The sequence below is a fragment of the Oryza sativa genome, chromosome 10 (assembly GCF_034140825.1).
Source record: "Oryza sativa Japonica Group chromosome 10, ASM3414082v1".
Lineage (NCBI taxonomy): Eukaryota > Viridiplantae > Streptophyta > Magnoliopsida > Poales > Poaceae > Oryza > Oryza sativa.
This window is the reverse complement of record NC_089044.1, coordinates 18,411,706-18,431,818: the sequence shown is the minus strand read 5'-3', so window position 1 is coordinate 18,431,818 and position 20,113 is coordinate 18,411,706. Positions and strand designations below refer to the sequence as shown.

At 40.5% G+C, this 20,113-nt stretch overlaps 3 protein-coding genes across 3 annotated transcripts; 2 read left to right on the top strand and 1 right to left on the bottom strand.

Annotated features, from left to right (window-relative positions):
- Positions 1-1,038: 1,038 nt before the first annotated feature.
- LOC4348893 (probable serine/threonine protein phosphatase 2A regulatory subunit B''delta) lies at positions 1,039-8,887 on the bottom strand. The gene is made up of 13 exons (XM_015759125.3): positions 8,416-8,887; positions 5,731-5,979; positions 5,518-5,620; positions 5,334-5,433; positions 4,317-4,422; positions 4,084-4,174; positions 3,632-3,773; positions 3,207-3,354; positions 3,018-3,127; positions 2,437-2,593; positions 2,160-2,285; positions 1,933-2,078; positions 1,039-1,690 (listed from the first exon to the last, which is right to left on the bottom strand). Exons 1-12 carry the CDS (start codon positions 8,566-8,568, stop codon positions 1,938-1,940), a joined length of 1,626 nt encoding a protein of 541 aa, XP_015614611.1. The 5' UTR covers positions 8,569-8,887; the 3' UTR covers positions 1,039-1,690; positions 1,933-1,937.
- Positions 8,859-12,922, top strand: LOC4348892 (uncharacterized). The gene is made up of 3 exons (XM_015758359.3): positions 8,859-9,000; positions 11,327-12,478; positions 12,572-12,922. Exons 1-3 carry the CDS (start codon positions 8,995-8,997, stop codon positions 12,731-12,733), a joined length of 1,320 nt encoding a protein of 439 aa, XP_015613845.2. The 5' UTR covers positions 8,859-8,994; the 3' UTR covers positions 12,734-12,922.
- A 1,754-nt stretch (positions 12,923-14,676) lies between these two features.
- Positions 14,677-18,057, top strand: LOC4348891 (vacuolar protein sorting-associated protein 2 homolog 3). The gene is made up of 11 exons (XM_015758736.3): positions 14,677-14,785; positions 14,989-15,033; positions 15,616-15,650; positions 15,921-15,971; positions 16,066-16,170; positions 16,260-16,331; positions 16,594-16,665; positions 16,784-16,864; positions 16,998-17,033; positions 17,124-17,179; positions 17,664-18,057. The coding sequence occupies exons 1-11, from the start codon at positions 14,752-14,754 to the stop codon at positions 17,713-17,715; spliced, it is 639 nt and encodes a 212-aa protein (XP_015614222.1). The 5' UTR covers positions 14,677-14,751; the 3' UTR covers positions 17,716-18,057.
- The last annotated feature ends 2,056 nt before the right edge of the window (positions 18,058-20,113 follow it).

Below are 20,113 nucleotides of genomic sequence, written 5' to 3'. Positions count from 1 at the left end.
TCTAAAATATTAGAGCTCTTACTAACTTTACTTCAAAATCACTTTAAAATTATTCATTCCATAGAAATTTCAAAGGAAATAGTAAGATGCTATCCGTTATCCAATCAGAAGATGAACAAGTCCAAGATATAATGGATAAGATAAGACTGAAATTCAGGGCTATCACAGTAAAGCTTAGGCGCAGAATTGGATTACCAAGGCCGCCCTACATCATGCAAACAGGATGTCGAGGGTCTGTAACTAATTTAGCTTTCTGAAATGTCAAGTTACCATGTTGGAATGTTTTACATGTTCATGTTAATTTGGGTTAAGGAATCCTTGTTCCGGCGAATGCCACTATAAGCTACTCCCTTTGTCCCATAATATAGCAACCTAGGATGGAATAAGACCTATCCTAAGACAATATATCTGGATCACATCCCATCCTAGGTTGTTATATTCTGGGACGGAGGGAGTATGTTTCAAAACATTCCCATGAAGACCCACCGGCATCACAGAGGAAGCCTGTATACTGTAGTTTTATTACTTTAGGCAATTCTGGAGTACCACACATGAGTACCTCCATGACGTCTTTATCACAATTGAGGTAGTATTACATAATTTCTACGCAAATAACTTTATCATATACTTCCTACTTGCACATTACCGAGTATCTCTATGTGGTAGGACAACCGTTCACTGGTGCCCTGTGATCCAGTCTATGTACAGTAGTGGCAACATCACAGCGCTGAAGAATGTGTACCCCCAGATTGAACAATCAGAGTACCTTAACATATGCAAAGTTGAATTACAGTCCCACAAATCGGCATATCTACCAAGCATGACAAACAAAAATGACACGGGTGAATTAGGCAATATGCTAAAGGTTTCAGCATACCGGATAAGGGGGATGATCAGTCCCTACTGATTTAGATGCATTGGACATGAGGGAAATCAAATTTCAGCAAGAAGGCATTGCAAATAATGGCACAAACTTAAAACGCCAGTGTGGGAAAACTAAAGCATCCCCTGAAGTCTCAACTCAAGGCAGAAACTGGGTTGATGATGGAACCTACATCCTCATTTAAATTTCTTATGCACCCATCCACCGTTTCTTGTTAATGTTACAAATGGGTAATGACAACAGATATCCATATCCTGAGGTCTTTTTACCTTACCTCCCAAAATGTACCCAGTGACGGCAACAGCTACAAAACACCATACTGAACAGAAAGCAGAACCAGAAAGCTACATACCATGATCAAAGTTAATGATGGAATTGCTTGCTCGCACTTCCACAAAATAACAAAGAAAATGGCAGCCAAACAATAACAGTTCAGCTCCAAAATTTGAGCACAGCAATTGAATAAACCGACATCCCCCCCTAAAGCACCAATAAGAACACAGAAACATGTTGACCATGAAAGGTCCCCCACTATAGCATCACTTGAGACTGTTGAGGTTGTTGCCTTGACAAGGCAGGACGCCCACATCAACTTCCTCGTTTCTCCTGCCAAGCAAAAATGTTTTGCACAACTGGACAACCGATACTATCGAATCAGACCTGCACAGTAAATCCTGTAAGAAGTCTTTGGTGTTACTGAAACTTCCTCAAGCCTGCAATGGTCTCCACAGGCTAGCGAACAACTTTACATTTCTTTGACCTCCAAACCAATTCCATCCATGTCCCACAAGATTCAGCCAGCAAGAGCTGTTAAAAGATAAGATGCAAACATGAAACAACGGTTTCAAAAGGCCAACAAAAATATTGCTACGTTTATTTAAAAAAAAATCAAATCTCTGATTTGGCATATTAACCACATACAGTAAGGTTTAAACTTTCTTTTCTTTAAAGATCAGAATCAAAAATCTAAATTCTGACAAATTTTGGTATTAAGTTATTATATAGATAAATGGTTCCATTTACAAACAACAGCAGAGAGGAACACTCACATATTTCAAAATGGAGCTTCAAGCGATTCATCCCACACATCACCACTTCCATTTGAAGCATCTTCACCATCTTCTTCCATGGACAATCTAATATACTCTCTATGTGCGAACCGATCCCACTCGGTTAAAGTTGGATTTTCACGTTCCTGAAATAAAAAGATGATCCAACTTGTTATTTAGATGATTAACAGTGAATTCACTGCTTTATGGCAAGAAGTTGTGATCACCTGGCGAATGAGGAATGGATCACGAGTTTCAAATGCCATAAATTTGTTGAGATTGAATAGGATGTTGAATATATTCCCTGAGAGTTTACACCGTTTTAAGTCCCGTAGTGTAAAGTAGCACTCGTTCTGTGGAAAAGAAAAGATTTATCAAATTCAGTTTAAGGACTTGTTTGGAACACAGGAATTTTGCATTAAATGGTGCAATTCCTCAACATGCTGACATTCCACTGTTCCAAACAGGCCTAAAATGCATCAATAATTCTGTCCAAGATGCTACCTCTGGTCCAATCATATCAATCATCTGGCATAATATGTCCTCAAAAAGCACAGGTTCTTGTGCCATGCACTCCATCCGGTGCAATTGCTCCTCATAGAAAAATTGCATTTCAGTGGTGGTTAAAATGCCATTTCCATCAAGGTCAATACACTTAAACCTGTAAAATTGGTTCATATGTTCAATGAATACAGTAACATAATTAGTTGTAAAATATACTACAATATTAAAGCCACTGTAAGGCAAAACTCAATAGGCAAGCTCCTTGCTAGCCCCATACCAGTTAAAAGTAGATGCATAAGTTGTATCCAAAAATATCTTATTTGGAAATTTGTTTGTTACTTAAAATTCTGCAAAACAAAGTGTGCTGTAAAAATAAAAATCTTTGAGTTCACTGTAGTCTTCAATGCCTGGACATAAAACAGGACAATAGCTGGTTCCACCACACATTTGCACTCGAAATTAAACAGTGATAGTGATAGCTTAATCAAGCTAAGTGAGACAGAATATACAAATGCATATAGAAGATAAAAACTACGAGTGCCTACCAAGGACAATTATCTACGCTAATAGAACATACTTACCAGTATTCAAGGCTAGGCTCGGATGATTTGTCTTCCTCAGACAAAATAAAGTAAACAAAATCTTCATAACCCATCTTTCCTTCTGTCATGCTTGTGAATTTTCTTGGGACCTAAGTAACATATAGGAAACAACATTTAGGCCAACTAAGGCAGCATCTCAGTTCTGTATGCAGAATAGAACATACTAACCTGTGAGAAGATTCTATCAACGATTCGGTAGGTTAATGAATGATTTCCATATCTGATAAGGTTCTCTTTATCAATCAAAAAATCATGATCTGTGTCCAACTCCCAAAATTTGCAGTATATCACATAAAAGTGCTCGTATGAGAAGTATCTGCATTAGGCATCAGAAAATTAACACATTTGGAAAAAAAATGTAAAAAATCTTGTTTGATTCGCACATAAATAATATAACTTGAATCCAAGTAATTCGTGAGGATCCCCAGGACCCAGTAATAGATTATTACAGGTAACAACAAAAATACATGTAAGGAATTAAATCACAATTATTAATATTATTATAATCAGTGCCACCATTCTGCTAAGATATATTGCAAATGCATGCAAGAATGGATATCGCAGATACATTAACAATCAAATATGTTAATTACCTCAACACTTTATTGATATCCTCTTCCTCATCCAGCTGCTGCATCGCAGCAATTAAATTCCCACGTTTTAGCTCTCTGAGGGTAAGATGGCCATTTCCAGCTCTATTTATGGAATAAAAGATTCTGTATATTACAGTCTCAGCTGAAAATTACATAATAAACGATTAGCAGATGAATGAGATGCAGGCATCCAGCAAATCACTACCAATAGTCATTGACCAGGTCCAATCGTAGAATCCTCATAAAATAATCAATAGCTAGTTGTTTTTTACTATGGCAATCTCTAGTTAGAACACACACATGCCTATATTTTTACATATCAACATTCACCATACACTACTAAAAAAATTCAGTGTCATACATCACTATATGAGAAGAAAATCAGTATTTTGATTGTCACCAAAATGAACGAGAGATACACAACAACATTGCTACTGGATGGCAGAAAGTACCATATCTCTCCTGAAACTCAGGGGTGCCTTGCAAGAACTCTAATCCAGGGTGAGTTGCCAGAAGTTCTTTTAAGACAGGCTTAAAGTCCTCCTGTGGGAATTACACAAAATCAATGAAATTACAAACTAGTGATCCCATCAAAGAAAATGAGCAACATATAAGAACATCTTTGCCAATTGTAGTCGAATATACTGGTGTGAGGGTACAAAGAACCAGCACAAGAATTACATACCTGAGTGAGATAATTGTAATCCGGCTTTCTTAATATTTCAAAGATTTGGCTAGCTGTGTCCATTGTAATCTTGTTATCATTGATCCAGTAATCAACAAACGCATCCCTGAATATATAAATAAATTCATACTTTACCCATGTCAAATCTGAAAACATTAGATTTTAGTATGAAGATCAAAGGGGAATCATCTACATGCATCAAAGGGGAATCATCTACATGTATGGGAAGTACACTTAAATTCAAGTTTCAGGACTTCAACAGCGCAGTGGGGCTGAGATAAACTTGTGAACTGGGATATTTTACATCAGAACTCTAGTTATCATAACACCGCTAGACTGCATGAGCCAGAAAAACAAATGAAATTGTTCAAAATTTGTTTAATAATACATATGAAACACTTCATGTGTAGTTATCAATAAATTCAACCGTTAAAGCTAAGGGTATATGATAATCTAGTCCAGTTACAAAAACAATTACAAAGCAAATATAATGAGGTACATAAGAAACACATGGTGCCAAAGCACATTCTAGTGGCATAAAAATTAAGAGTTACTAATGAAGGATCAAATATCATGCCCATAGAATAACACATAAGGATGGTTATCAAAACTGGTATTTATAATATCTTAAAATAGTCTGGAATGTTGTATTTCCTGGCAAAAGCCAGGACAAGTGAAAAGTAGCACGAGCTAACAGATTCAGAAAGCCAATTGTGCAATGAAGGATCCAACCAAGAATACCTTACTTCTAGGTATAACAGATTGAGTTCCAAGTACAAAGAACCACGTAAATAGAACAAAATCAACACAGATATTGCTTCACCATGAAGCAGTGTATAGAATTTGAACAGCCTGTGGAATGAACAATTATGCTATAACATAACAGTCCATCTACAAAATATTGATCGTGTCTTCCAAACATGATAACAGATTAACAGCTAAGGTCCATAAACTTCTAGCACATGCCAATGATGCCATTATATTGCATCGACACAGATATTGAAATGAACAATATACCTTGTGACAGTTCCAGAGCCTGCAGCATCGATCTTCTTGAAAAGAACACTGGAGAAGAACGATGGAAGTTTGCATATATCTTTTGTGACTGATCTAAATTCTGATATGGAGAAATATAATATTCAAACTTAGAAATGTATTTTTAATGCGTAAAATCAAGAAATGAAATCCTCAAAGCAATCACCTTGAATCTGGAGTCCCTCCCCTGCAAAAAAGAGGTGATCTATTCTAGATAAGCATTGCTCCTTCAAATCTTTTGGAGCAGGGCGCCCATATTTGAAGTAAAACTGAAAACATATAGCATGCAAAGAAGTATTAGAAATAAATATATGGTCGAATGATGACAAACAGAAATAACGCAACAATAATACTAACTGCAAAAATAGATAAGAAGTACCTGGGGTATAACCTCCCTCACTGGTTCACTAACTACTTTTAGTGGAGATCCCAAGGATGATGGTCCAGCTCCAGATCCTCGCCTCATAACACGGGGGGAGCCAGAAGTGCTTCTAGGAGAAAGGGGAGGAGCACTACCAGCCGGAAACATTGATGGCAAAGAACCACTTGAAGCAGCATTTGTGCTAGCAGAGCTCCCAGTAACATTCAATGTAGCACCAGCTTTTGCATCTTCAATCAAAGAGTTCACCTGGCAGCCAGGCATGAACAATAAATTTTGTAAGGATGATGCATTGCCCATAATCACATTGTACAAATTAATCATGTGTTCTAAATAAACAAATTATCATGATTCTTCACCAAAAGAATCAGATACAATTTTACTTTCCAAAATATGGAAATATATTGCTATGAACATATGAAACTATGTTTTGTATAACCTGGAATCCAACATTTCAGAATTCCATGTCCCTGTGACATCCTCATGCATAGCTTCATCAATAATTCAGTATGTCCACCCATTTTTATGCTATGCACAATGCTAATAATGAATAATCACAAAGAAATCCAAACATTGTACTTCAAAAATGGATGTCCGTTGCTTAAGAATGTGTATGACTCTGTGTTACCAGTGACATAGGTGCCAAAATCCGACTTAAATTCTACTGCCCATTCAGCAAGCTTTAAGAAAAAGGATTCAAGGATTCGTCTAATGTATATAATTTTAAATTTAATTATTATATATATTTTTATCAAATAACACAAAATAGTTGGTAAAGCAGTAGAAATATATATATATGGTAGCACGGATCAGCTGCAACTTGGACTCCCATAGATATGTACCGTACCTAGTCAGATACAGTTAAAAAGAAAACCAGCTCGCTTGTCCCAGTAACACTATGAATAGTACAGCATGAACATTGAAAACATACCAAGCACAGCTGTGCAAAAAGGAAGAGACTCATATATAAGATAACATAAAAAAAGTACTTGAAAGAAGCCATTCCACATAACAAAGTGAAGCAAAACAAGAAGAAACATTAGCATAGTTAGGAAAGGCCAGTAATACCACAGTGGTATAAACTGGCTACACATTGAGCCATTGATAAATGATAATCCTACTCAGATTGCAATCATGCATGATACTGTCAACACGAGTTATTTTTCCTAAGGTGCCACATTACCATGCATCTTCTTAACAATGTTACTACCACTGTTCTATCTGCAAATGAACATCCACATTTTTTATCATGGACTTATCTTGCGGGCAAATAGAATTTAAGAATTCAAAACAGAGTAAGTTGCTGGTAATCAATGTGCCAACAACATTTACTTCTGGAAATGCTGTTAGGTAAAATATATGTATTGTCATTATCACACGGTTTGACCTGTACAATCTGTTGTTGCATATGTTCCCTTGAAAAATCATTAAGGCAAAATATCTATACAAGTGCAGATAAATTTAGCAACCGACGGGACACTAAAAGATAGCCAATCAATAGATATGACAGCTCCTCTCACTCAAAAATCCAGGGCATTCATATCAGTCATCAACCAAGGCACACACAGATTGCAACGAACAAAGATATAACAGTTACAGCTTATAGGTACCATTAAAAGTAAACCAAGAAAGAAGAAACTGGTAGTGTAAGCTAGTTTTTTTTTTGGAACAATATACAACTTATAGAAAGAATATACTGATCGTTTAAGCTAGTTTTTTTTAACACAGCATACTACTGCAAAAGCAAACTGATTGGTGAAAACAATATACTAACTTACAATCACAGGTACCATCCAAAGTACGCCAAGAAAGAAAAAACAGATAGTGTAAGCTAGTATTTTTAGCAGATCATACAGCTGCAAAATCGAACTCAATGAAGAAACTCTGTACATACGCTTCTTAGAATTCAACATTCTGCTAAACTGCAGACCAACACAACACTCACTTATCGCAGAAACATACCATCTCCTTGATTATCACGTATTTATCAACAGCAAAGATAGCTCATAAGGCCACAGTGAGCTGGTTCGAAGTTCAAACAACCCAAAACTAGATAGTACGACTCCTGGACTAACACATCATCTTGATTTGTGCCAAGATTCTTTTGGCTTAAATCAATAGATAGACCAAATAATTAGCTAGCAACTGCCATTTCGAGTTTTCGACTTGCGAAGTCACTAAACTACATATTCCGTACTGGTCAAGACCTCACGCTACAGCAATTAAGAAACAAGCAAAGTAAAACTTTCAGTATTCATGCCACCTAACTGCATCTTGGCAGGTTCCAAACAGGAGATCACAAACATGCAAGGTTATATGGAAACAAGGATAATCCGGACCATCTAAACGAGCTACAGCCTACAGGGCAAGCAACTTATATAATTACTAGATAAAATTCACCGAACCAAGCCGTTTGATCTACCAAAACCCCCGGTATACTGCATCCCCAACTCATGCTCGCAAGCATAATACGATCACGACAGTCTAAACCACTACAGACGAAAAAGAAAAAGAGAAGAGGCACCAAGCGAAGCACTCCAAACGACACCTCTCACGAGTTCCAGCACGAGATCACACAGGCCACGCAAAAATCCACGCACGAGCCACGCCAATCTACGAACGAAATCCAAAGCAACAGACCAGCAACGAGATGGGGGGAGGAGTGAGGGGGCATGAGGCCGCTACCAGCTTGGATGTCTCGGGGAGCGCGAGCCACTGCGAGTAGAGCGCCTCAGCAAGGGCGGGGTTCTCCCGGAGCGCGCCAGGCGAGAGCTCCGGCAGCTGCAGCAGCTCCGGGTCCAGCGTGGCCGCGTCCCTCCTCGCCGCCTCCACCTCCATGCCGTCCGTACTCCAGTGCCCTTCTCATGCACCAGCCAGAGCCCCCAAACCCTAGATCTGCACTCCCCCCGCGGCGCCCGCCCAGACTCTGCAAGCCCGAGGCGTCGCGGCGGCGGAGTAGGGGAGCAAACACCGAACCGGAGCTCGACGGGATCGGCGGGCGGCGGGGGAGGAGGATCGTGGGGGGGTCGCCGGCGGCGGGATCTGAGGCGAGGGCGGCGGGGGCGCGGCTGCCGGCGGGAGGCGAAACCCTAGGCAAGCGGAGCGAAGCGAGAGATGGGAGAGGAGAAGCGGAGCGATGGTGGTGGAGATGGTGGGCGTCGATATAGCAAGCGGAGGGCAAAATAAAATCGTCTTTTGGATGGCACTTTCGGTTTGGTTTAGGCTTTTGCTAATGCAACCCATGAGAGGAGAGAGGCTCTCAAAATGCAGGTAACCCCCTGGATCTCTTGGTTTAAGTTTCAAATTCGATTTGAAACTAAAACTATTATAGATCTCGTCATCAAAGAATCTAAACATTAAGTTATAAGTTCTTGGTTTAAGTTTCAAATCCTAAGTTTCGTTCGATTCGAAACGAAAACTATTATAGATCTCGTCGTCAAAGAATATAAACATTATAAGTTATAAGTAGTATTGTTTTGTTTATGTTTGCTGCTATTACATTGAGGTTTGAGGGTTTAAATGAAATAGATATGAATTATTCGGGTGGGTTTGGCGATGGATGGCGCCAACGGATTTGCTGGCCTAATTTGGAAGTTTTTATGAGATGGTCACGTGTGTTGGCCGTATTTTTCTTGCTCTGTTCAGTTTTTAAAATTATGCCGTTGGAGTTCTGAGATAAATATGGATGGTATGAAGAGTAAAAAAAGGAATGATTATGTTTGATCTAAGTTAGTAGACCAATACAACATGTGGTATTGCACGTTTACAAATTAAACTTTACTAGAAAAAATGCCCGTGCGTTGCAACGGATGGATGGCACCAACAGATTTGCTAGCCTAATTTGGAAGTTGTTTTATGAGATGCTCACGTGTGTTGTCCGTATTTTTCTTGCTCTGTACAGTTTTTAAAATTATGCCGTTGGAGTCATGAGATAAGTATGGATGGTATGAAGAGTAAAAAGGGGAATGATTATGTCTGATCTAAGTTAGTGGACCAATACAACACGTGGTATTGCACGTTTACAAATTAAACTTTACTAGGAAAAATGCCCGTGCGTTGCAACGAGTGAAATCTATTTTAATCTTATTATTGTTATATAGTTTAGTTAAGATGAAATTCACTGTGGGAGTTCACTTGGATATATATATTTTTAGAAAATCATGAGCTGTAGTTAGGAGTCCGATCGTCTCAAGTTAGCATGCGAGTTTTTTAAACCAAAATTTTTATATGATTCCTTCTGTATTACCAAAAGTGAACAACCTTAAAAACTGACTCAAATGCGGATGTATATTTCCAAAAGCAAATGAGCTTAAAAACCGACTCATACACGGATGACGTACCAAAATACCGGCAAACACATCTTCAGTTTTTATAATAGTAGAGATAGAGATAGAGATAGAGAATAGATATAGATTAAAACCAAAACATAAAATTGAAACCGACTTAAATACGGATGACGAACCACGGAAACATCTTCAATTTTTATAACCGACTCAAACACGAATGACGGACCACGGAAATATCTTCAATTTTTATAATAGTATAGATATAGATAACCGACCAAATGTAACATATAAAATATACTTACTGTTAAAAAAAAGCTAATGCCATAAAATTAGTCGTAGTTTTCATGTTGGAGTGATAAACTAGAGTAACCAAGCGCAAATGTATCACATTTCATTGTGTGGTTTGTTGCTCAACAAGTGAACCCGACCATTCATTTACAATACAGGGCATCCGGTTTTTTTAATGTAGGATCCGAATACACTATGAAATCCTGGCAAATTGAATGAACAACATTTTTCACATGCAACACACAACATTCGATATGAATTCGCAAAAAAACACACTATATATAGGTTGATCTTCTCGAACACGGAAAAATAAAATGAATCTATTGCTCTCTCAATTTCCTGAAAAGTAAAGTAAGAATTATCTATGATAACAACTCACAATCCCTAACTCTAGTATGGTGATGGCGGCACAAATCCTTCGAGAAGAACAACAACACTATTTGCTACGAATATTTTTTAGATGAGATGATCAATATAACGTGTGGTTGTGCGAATTCAAGGTGAAAGCCATGTTGCACAGATAATGTGTTATTCATCTAGTTCGTCGAGTTGCACGGTGTATCCGAATCTTATGACGAGAAGATTGGGTAGTAGCATAGAGCAAAAGTACATTTCGCGTTCTTTGACAAACAAGCAATTAAATCAATACAACTGGAACTAAACAAGCATTAAAATACTTATCAAACAAACTACATCGTACACACATGTATGATTTAACGACTGAACAAGACAATTGAGCTTAAACATACTCTAAAATACTTCTCGCAACTTTTTACGCTAAAACTTTATATTTCTACTTTCATTCATGAATCAACATGTTTCCTATTCCCGACTATTTGAGAAAACATGCCTTCAATGAGATATTCACATTTCACAACTTCTTTTACTTCCAAGAGTAAAGTTGAAAGGAAAAGAAACAAGCCAGAAATGCTACACCCGATAACATTGTTCAAAAGAAACGAATTGTTCTAGCATCGAATCGGAGCCGATCTTTACTGATCCGACGGCTGCCCGTGATCCAGAATCGTCACCTCAAAGCTACAAAAAGCGAGCCAAGAGAGCCGCAACAACAACTAACCCAACAACCTGAGGAGGAGGCAGCCGCGAGCGCGAGCCAAGAGAGCACCCAGCTAGCCATGGAGGTGGCCGCCGCCTCCCTCTCCCTCTTCCGCACGCCGCAGGCGCACCACCTCGCCGAGCTCCGCGTCGACGGCGCCGACCAGTCGCCGGTCGCCTTCTCCGACCCCTGCGCCGTCGGCCGCAAGCGCCGCTGCCTCTTCCCGCCCTTCTCCCCGCGCAAGAGGATGCTGCTGGAGCTCCCGCCCTTCGCCTCCACGCCGACCGCGCCCGCGCCGGGGAGCGCCTCCCCGGGGGCTCTCTCGTCGGGGGGTGATCGGTCGACGAGGACCGGCGGGAGCGGAGGCGGAGGCGGAGGCGGTGGGGGTTCGTCGTTCTCCGCTATGGCGGAGAGGGTGTTGGCGCCGCCATCGGTGTCCAGCGGGAGCGGCGCCGCGTTCGCGTTCGCGTTCTTGGCCGCGTCGCCGAAGCAGCAGCAGCCGTTGACGCCCATGGGATCCACCGCCAGCTGCGGCGGCGCGGGATCCGGGTTCTTGCCCCCTGATCCGTCGTCGTCGCTCACCCCCATGGGCTCCAAGTCCAACGGCATTGGCGCCTCCGCGTTCTTGGCTTCCCCGAGGCCGGCGACCAGGAGCGCCAACGATGGGGGCGGATTCGCGTTCTTCCGTTCGCCGGAGCCAGAGCGCACCGCCGGCGACACCACCCGCAGCGGTGCCCCGTTCTCGGCTCCTCCGAATCTGGTGTCCGGGCCGGCTGGTTCCCCAGCGTCTGCGGCGGCTAAGGAGCCATCTCAGATTATCGGCGATGGTGGTCTCGTCGCGCCGCCGTACACCATCTCGTCGTCGCCGGCGCGGAAGTCCCGGAGCAGCACCCTCTGGTCACGCCGCCTCGCCCACGCCGCAGCCGAGGGCCGTACGAGCCCGCAGCCGCCGCGCGACGAGCAGCTGCAGATCACCCTGCCGCCGCCGCCGCAGAAGGTCACCAAGACGGTACTAGCCCCGGCCACCGGCGAGCCCTCCCGTGGCGCCACCCTGTCCTCGTCGGCGGCCACCACGTGCTGCACGTTCCTCACCTCGCCGGCGAAGGCGACCAACCAGGTTCGAATCGTCTGCACCGATCTCCTCTTTCTATCCCCCCTGTTCTTGAATCTTGATTGCTCCACACGTCGCCGTTCTCTTGCCCATCTCCAGGAGCGGGAGGCGCGAGCGTCCTCCAGGATGGGCGGCGGAGAGGGCGCCACCACCGCGGCGGCGGCGGCGGCGGCGGTGGCCTGCGCCGGCGGCGAGGTGGTGGTGAGCGTGACCTGCTCGTGCGGCGCCCGGGAGGAGTTCTGCTTCGACCACTGCCATTGACACTGCCACATCCTCGCCGTCGATTGCACTTGGCCGACAGATGGCGTGATCTCATCGCTCCATTTCTGATGTGATATGCTCTTCTTTGGTTCTCTCGTCTAGTTCTCTGCTAGTGTCTCTGTTCTGTGAAAACTTCAGATTCGGTTGAACTGAACAGTTTCATCAGTGTTTCTTATTTCTGAGATGAAAGTTTCTCATGTTTCATAGGGTTTGTTTAGTTCGAACTTCAAATCTTGGTGGTTTGTGGTGATTTTAAGAAAAAAAAATAAGGAATGTTTTTGGATGCCTGATTTAGTGAATCCTGGTGGTTCAAACCGAAGTAAAAAAAAGAATGGTTGCGTTTTAGAGACAGATCACACCATCTCCAGCAGCGCTTCGTTTTCCAATAATTTCTATCGCAATGAGCTGGTAAATAATCTGTTTCAAATACTACCTGCATGGCTTTTTGATAAACAAAAGGAAATCGGTGTGCGTCAATCAGACCAATTGATGGCCATTTTAATTTAGTTTCTCTACTATTATCAAAGATATTGTAGCTATACTCACATATCCAAATAGGTCTCGAGTACATGTCATTACGTAGTAAACGATATATCTGCATATTAGTAAGGGACTGTTCAGATTGTAGCCAAAATAAACCTTACTAAGTTTTAGCAATGCCAGAATTTTGTTAAAATGACAATGTTGTCAAATCATGGAGCAATTAGGCTTAAAAGATTCGTCCCGCAAATTAGTCTCAATATGTACAATTAATTATTTTTTTAGTTTGTATTCGATACTTCATATAGGTGTTCAAACGTTTAATGTGACAGGGTGAAAAATTTTAGGGTGGAATCTAAACCACGCCTATATATATTGTTCTCATATGGTCCAGTTTAGATCCCACTCTAAAATTTTTCACCCTGTCACATCGAACGTTTGATCACATGCATGAAGTATTAAATATAGGAAAAAAATTGATTGTACATATTGCGACTAATTTGCGAGACGAATCTTTTAAGCCTAATTGCTCAATGATTTGACAATGTGGTGCTACAGTAAACGTTTGCTAATGGCGGATTAATTAGGCTTAATAAATTCGTCTCATGGTTTACTGACGGATTGTGTAATTAGTTTTTTATTAGTGCCCGGACACCCTATGCGACATTTTGTATAATACCTGATGTGACACGCCAAAACTTTACACCCTGGATCTAAACACCCCCTATATCTCTCAGGTCCCGTTCTTTTCTCCAACAAGAGTTGGATGAAGATTAAGATTTCCGTGGCACGCTTTTCAAACTGCTAAATGATGTGTTTTGTGCGAAAACTTTCTATATGAAAGTTGCTCTAAAATATCATATTAATCTATTTTTCAAGTTTATAATAATTAAAACTCAATCAATCATACGTTAATACCACCTTATTTTGTGTAAAAATCTTCATCTTTATCAACAAACGAACGCCACCTCAATATCTATATTAAGTCTCGTCACCGTCTGATATGACATGACATTAGAAAAAACGTCAGATACGCATAGCATAAATCCTAAAGAGCACTGTTACACGTACTAATTTTTTCTTACTAAATTTGTACTAACAATCATCTCAACCGTTTGATTTAACCAGATAGAAGTTATAAAATAAAAAATCTAGATGGACTCGTAGCATGACATGTCAGTGTTAGTAAAAATTTAGTAAGAAAAAATTAGTACGTATAGACTTTTCCAATCCTAAAATCCCAAAAATATTATAATTGACTGACTTTAGTTATGACCCAGTTGACCATTCAACCTCTCTTTTAGTGCATCCCTGATCCCTCGCGCGGTCCGCGGTTAAGCAAAAGAACGAAAGGCTTTTGCCCCCGCGGCGGTTAGCTTTAGCCCTTCCGCGCAACTACCAGGAAAAAAAAGTTGGGGAGAAAATCCAATAAACTAAACTCCACCCCCCCCCCCCCCCCCAACGCGGCTTCCCCCACCGCCATCTCCTCCGCTCCCTCCCCGGCGACGAGCAAGCACACCGCCGGCGCCGCGGCGGAGATGAACCCCTTCGCGAAGAAGCCCACGCCGCGAGGTGCGACGATCGTCTCGTTCCTCCCCACCCCCCAACTCGATCCCCGACGACCAAAAAATTCGATCGAATTCGCGGCGCTTAGCTCGAATTCGGATTGATCCGCCTCGCTTCGGGGGGATCCCTAGGGGGTTGTTTCTATTCCGATCGGTGTGGTCGATGTGCTCCGAGCTCTAATTTTGGGCGGTTTTTTTTTGACTGTGCAGAGGCGATCCGGAGCAGCAAACGTGAGCTGACGAATGCTACCAGAGGTGATTGGTTTGATCGATTCCTTTTTTTCCAGCACACTCGTTGTTGTGCCAGAGAAGTAATCGTGTTTTTGCTTTACATATCGATTACTTCTCTGGCACATATCGATCTACATATGCTAGGCTAGCTGCAGTTTTGCTTTTGATTCAATTGGTGTTTTGGAACATATCGATCTACATATGCTAGGCTAGCTGCAGTTTTGCTTCTAGTGCGTGTTGAATCAAAAGCTGGCTCGCTGCATCCATTTATTTCTGATCGTCGCTATAAGGGTTAAATGCAGCTTTTCTGTGGGGATAGCATATTGCTTTAAGTAAGCTGTGTTGTTGATTTGGGATGTTTGCTGGAAAATGTTTTGAGATTTTGAGGAGTTGATGTTATTGTTACCAAACTTAAACTGAAACATGCATGAAACGTGAATAAGTTGGTATAGGGAAATCTAATCTAGGGCTAGTTATCAACCACGAGGATTTGATGGTTGAGGAGGCTGCCTTGAACTACTTGCTCTCCTTGAAATTAAATATGGACAGTTCCTCCTGCATATTCTCGTTTCTGGAGAATCTAATTTGTTGGCATTTCATCTGAAGGTATTGAGAGAGATATTGGAACGTTGCAGCTAGAGGTATGCATCTGTAGCCACACCCCTTAAGTTGTCTAACTAATGAGAAAAAATGCCTAGAATATTTGCTAGTTTGTAAATAGTCTTGTGTGTTCAGATTCATCTGAGAATTTGTTTTGCATTGAAACGAAACCAAGTTTTTATAAGCTGAGATGTATGCTTAATCAATTCACTGTCAATAATATGTCTTATCATTGTCAATCTTAACATGGAATTTTTAGGATGAAAATTGAATCAGTAGCATCACTAGTTTATTTTTTTTTCAATCAACAGGAAAAGAGGCTAGTTGCTGAAATCAAAAGGACTGCAAAAACTGGCAATGAGGTCTTTGTTCTTATGTTTCAGTTTCAGCACAATAATTTTGGTCTCAGATCATACGGTGGCTCATATCTTTTTGTGATTTCCATCTCTTTTATAGGCAGCAACCAGAATTCTGGCCCGCCAGCTGATCAGGCTAAGACAGCAAATTTCTAATTTACAAGGTAGCAGAGCTCAGATTAGGGGCATTGCAACACATACACAGGTGAAATGTTTGTTTCCCCTTTTTGCTTCTTTCGTTCCAACATAACGGGGTTAACATTTTTTATCTTTTATGTTGAATTTTGTCCATAGGCAATGCATGCCAACACTTCAGTGGCTGCTGGCATGCAAAGTGCAAGCAAAGCAATGGGAGCTTTGAACAAGGTAATAACACACCAAGATTATGTGCATCGGACATCATTATAGCACAAACTTGAATATTCAAGTATGGAGTTTATACAAGAACCAACTTAATATTAATCTTTCTCTTGTGTCCTCCATATGTTATTAACTTCTTTTCAGTGCAATTGAATTTTGACCTGTGCTGCTCGATACTTCTGAATTTAACCTGGGTTGCCTGATATGACTTTAATACATGTCTTCTAATGAGTATGACTTTTTCATCTCATTTTGTTTTTATTTGCAGCAAATGGATCCAGCCAAACAGATGAAGGTGATGCAAGAATTCCAAAAACAGTCAGCACAAATGGATATGACGGTACTCTTAACTTTCTATGTTCTTAACAGCTTTGGTTGTTTGTTGTAAGACAAAATTAAACGGTGATAGCACCTGTATGTAGAAAGTTATGCATTGACTTTCTTTATTCTTTGAGCAGAATGAGATGATGTCTGACTCCATTGACAATATCTTAGACGATGATCAAGCTGAGGAAGAAACTGAAGACCTTGCAAATCAGGTCATTTTCAATTCCTATTTCCAGACCAAATTGCTAGAATCTTTTTGAAATGCTACCCTTCCGTCTTTTTCCCCTTCCATAAGCCCTATGCCTTGAATTTGATTTTTCATCATTTCTTGTCTATGTTTTTTAGGTCCTGGATGAGATTGGTGTTGATATTGCCTCACAGGTAGTTGAAGTTACTATCTCAGTTCTTTAGTCTGTTTTCTTTTCTTTTTTAGGTAGTTTTAGTTTTTTCTTATCCTTTTCCTCTTCACAGTTATCCTCAGCTCCTAAAGGAAGGATTACTGGAAAGAAGGTTCAAGCTGATGAAAGGTACGCTGGATCCAGGATTTTGACCATCTTGTTTGTTTGCCATCTTGTTTGTTTGCTTAACTTTGTCTTTCCTTTTCCCCTTTATAAGGACTTAGAGTTACTGTATTTTCCCACTCTATACTGCTATGACTAGTTAGATCCCTACTGATTTTTTGTTTGCCATTGGTAAAAAGAATTAATAGATCGTATAAAAATCAATAGCTATGTGTCGCGACAGACTTAGAAAACTCTAGTTATCATCAAATCAGCGTGTGTGCTAGTTTTCGAATTTTAGAACATGTGTCTCTTGATTGTATTCATGGTATTCTAATGTGATTCGTTATAAGCTGATACAACGAAGTCATCACCAACCATTATGTATTAGTAGCTTTCAGATATATCTGAACCGAGTGTAGAATCATTGCTTCCCAGACACCTGCATATCTATTCGCCTATTTATTCATGATTTTCCACTTTGTTGACTCTATGATTTCCTCGTGTACAGTTCAGAATTGGACGAACTCGAGAAGAGGCTGGCTGCTCTGAAAAATCCATAGAAGAGGGAACTTCTCTGTAACCCAACATTTTACACAAAGACCTGCTCTGTACCTACATTTCAAATTCGTGATACGAAACAAAATAGTACATTTGCACCTGTAAATATCGGATGGTTGATACTTCAACTATGTGAAGATGGATGTGTATCAACCTGACAAGCCCGAAAATTCAGTGAGTAAAAAAAAAACGGCTTCTCTATAAACTTGTGGCACTGTTAGTGTTAGCTCAGTTCTGCATGGAGAGCTTCATTTGTCGGCTTAGAGAGTAGGACATACGTGCTTGTGTGGTTGTAATTTTGTTTTTGGTGGACGTCTGATATATCAGCTCGTGTTTTTGATTCAGTGCAAGCTTCTGTACATTGGAACAATGCGTCGATGCAGACATGATTCGCAAATTCAGCACCATTTGGGTACATTCATCCTACTCACTACTCAGGGACCAATCTGTGAGACTTGGAAAGCTATGAGGGCCCAACTGTCTAAACTGAAAGAATAGGAGCGTGCGTGAGAAACAGCACCTTTTTCGCTTTACTACCTGTGACGTTTGACCTGTCCTCGTGCAAAAACAACAATAAACGCGTCAGCGTGTGCGTGCTCGCATGGCGTAAGCAATGTTTGGGTTTAGACCGTGGTTAGTTCAGCGTAAAGTTTAGATTTTAGTTGAAACTGGAGATGATGTGACTGAAAAAGTTATGTGTGTATGACATGTTGATGTGATGGAAAAGGACTGAAGTTTGGATCTAAACTTTAGATCTAAACACAACCAAAGAGATGGCAAAGGTGCGATTGCAATTTGCAAATAGGGAGGAAAACTGTTTTCAGTAATGATTCTTGGTTGGCCGCGAGTTTTTATATTAACCAACTTAGTATTTAGTGTTGACTATAATATGGTGCTAGAAAAAAATACGGGGCGATTACATTTGATTTTTTTTTTCTAAAAATTAAGAATTGTTTCACCATTACATATTTTTAAGTATATAATAAAAAATGTTTCAATACTGAAAATGATGAAACACAATCAAATCACGTAATAAAATATTATTGCTACAGTGTATGAAAATATATTGAAACATCAAACATATCCGAATATATTGGGAAAAAGAAACACCATCGCAAATCCCACGACAACATTCCAATCTAACTAATGAAACATCAAGATACATGAGCTAAAACATCAAATATTTGAGAAAAAAAATCCAGATCTACCTCTAACTCCTCTTCGGTGGTTACCACCACATCGACATCGGGATGACGCCATGCGTGTAGCTACAAAGATGACACCATGGCTAAAAAAATACGCTACAATCGCTACCACCTGCTTCTGTGGCTGCTCTACAACATTGTCGCCGACACCACGCTGCGCTGAGCTCGGCCATGTTTGCATGGCCATCGCCTCACAGAGCTTGGCCACGCCCTTGCCACTGCCACCACCATGGCTTTGCTCTTCTGCCAACCCATGAGTGATGAGCTGCTTGTGAATGCCAGTTCATTGCCTACTCACAGAGAAGAGGAAAGGTGCAGAGAGAGAAAGGAGAGAGAGAAAGAGTAAGGGACGAGAGAATGGATAAGAAATGGTGGAGAAAACACCCGATATTTTATCTCCCCATCGGTTGCTTGATGGGAGTGTTCTCGAAAAAATTAGAAAAACCAAACTTTATATATTGCTTGAAAAGAAAACGATTGTAAATGGTATCACTTTTATAGAACAATGCTGGCTCAATTGGGAGTTTCTATCACTGTTCTTTTATCCCTAATTGCAAAGAACAATTTCCTGAGACATGTTCAAATAGTAATATTATACAAGGTTTCCGCCAACCAATTCATATTAATCAAAATGTAGTTTTATCCCATAGTCACTCTAATCTTAAACCATCCAACCATAGTGAATTGTCAACTGCGTCTAGCTTCTAAAACAGGCTCAATCGATAGCAGGGTGTTACTAATTGTAGCCTTGCCAATTCTTTTTTTTATAAGATTTGGCCATGCCAAAAGTTTTGGCAAAGGGCGTGTTTAGTTCGCGAAAAGAAAACTTTTGGGTGTCATATCGGATGTTTGATCGGATGTCGGAAGGGGTTTTTGGACACTAATGAAAAAACTAATTTCATAACTCACCTTGAAACCGCGAGACAAATTTATTAAGCCTGATTAATCCGTCATTAGCATGGTTACTGTAGCACTTTATAGCTAATCATGGACAAATTAGGCTCAAAAGATTCGTCTCGCGATTTCCATACAAACTGTGCAATTAGTTTTTTTAATTTAACTATATTTAATACTCTATGCATGTGTCCAAAGATTCGATGTGACGTTTTTGGAAAAAGTTTTGGAAACTACACAAGGCCAAAGTTGAAATTTAGCTTGTTGCTTTTTTTTTTCAACGATTGCAAAAGTTCAAATA

Excerpts from the sequence above, each read along its gene's own strand:
- LOC4348891 (XM_015758736.3), top strand. The coding sequence starts at position 14,752 with ATGAACCCCTTCGCGAAGAAGCCCACGCCGCGAG. Across the intron at positions 15,651-15,920 it reads TTGGAACGTTGCAGCTAGAG|GAAAAGAGGCTAGTTGCTGA; the intron begins GTATGCATCTGT and ends TTCAATCAACAG. Across the intron at positions 16,666-16,783 it reads CAGCACAAATGGATATGACG|AATGAGATGATGTCTGACTC; the intron begins GTACTCTTAACT and ends TTCTTTGAGCAG.
- LOC4348893 (XM_015759125.3), bottom strand. The coding sequence starts at position 8,568 with ATGGAGGTGGAGGCGGCGAGGAGGGACGCGGCCACGCTGGACCCGGAG. Across the intron at positions 5,980-8,415 it reads TCCCCGAGACATCCAAGCTG|GTGAACTCTTTGATTGAAGA; the intron begins GTAGCGGCCTCA and ends CCTGGCTGCCAG. Across the intron at positions 5,434-5,517 it reads GGAGGGACTCCAGATTCAAG|AATTTAGATCAGTCACAAAA; the intron begins GTGATTGCTTTG and ends TCTCCATATCAG.
- LOC4348892 (XM_015758359.3), top strand. Across the intron at positions 12,479-12,571 it reads CGGCGAAGGCGACCAACCAG|GAGCGGGAGGCGCGAGCGTC; the intron begins GTTCGAATCGTC and ends GCCCATCTCCAG.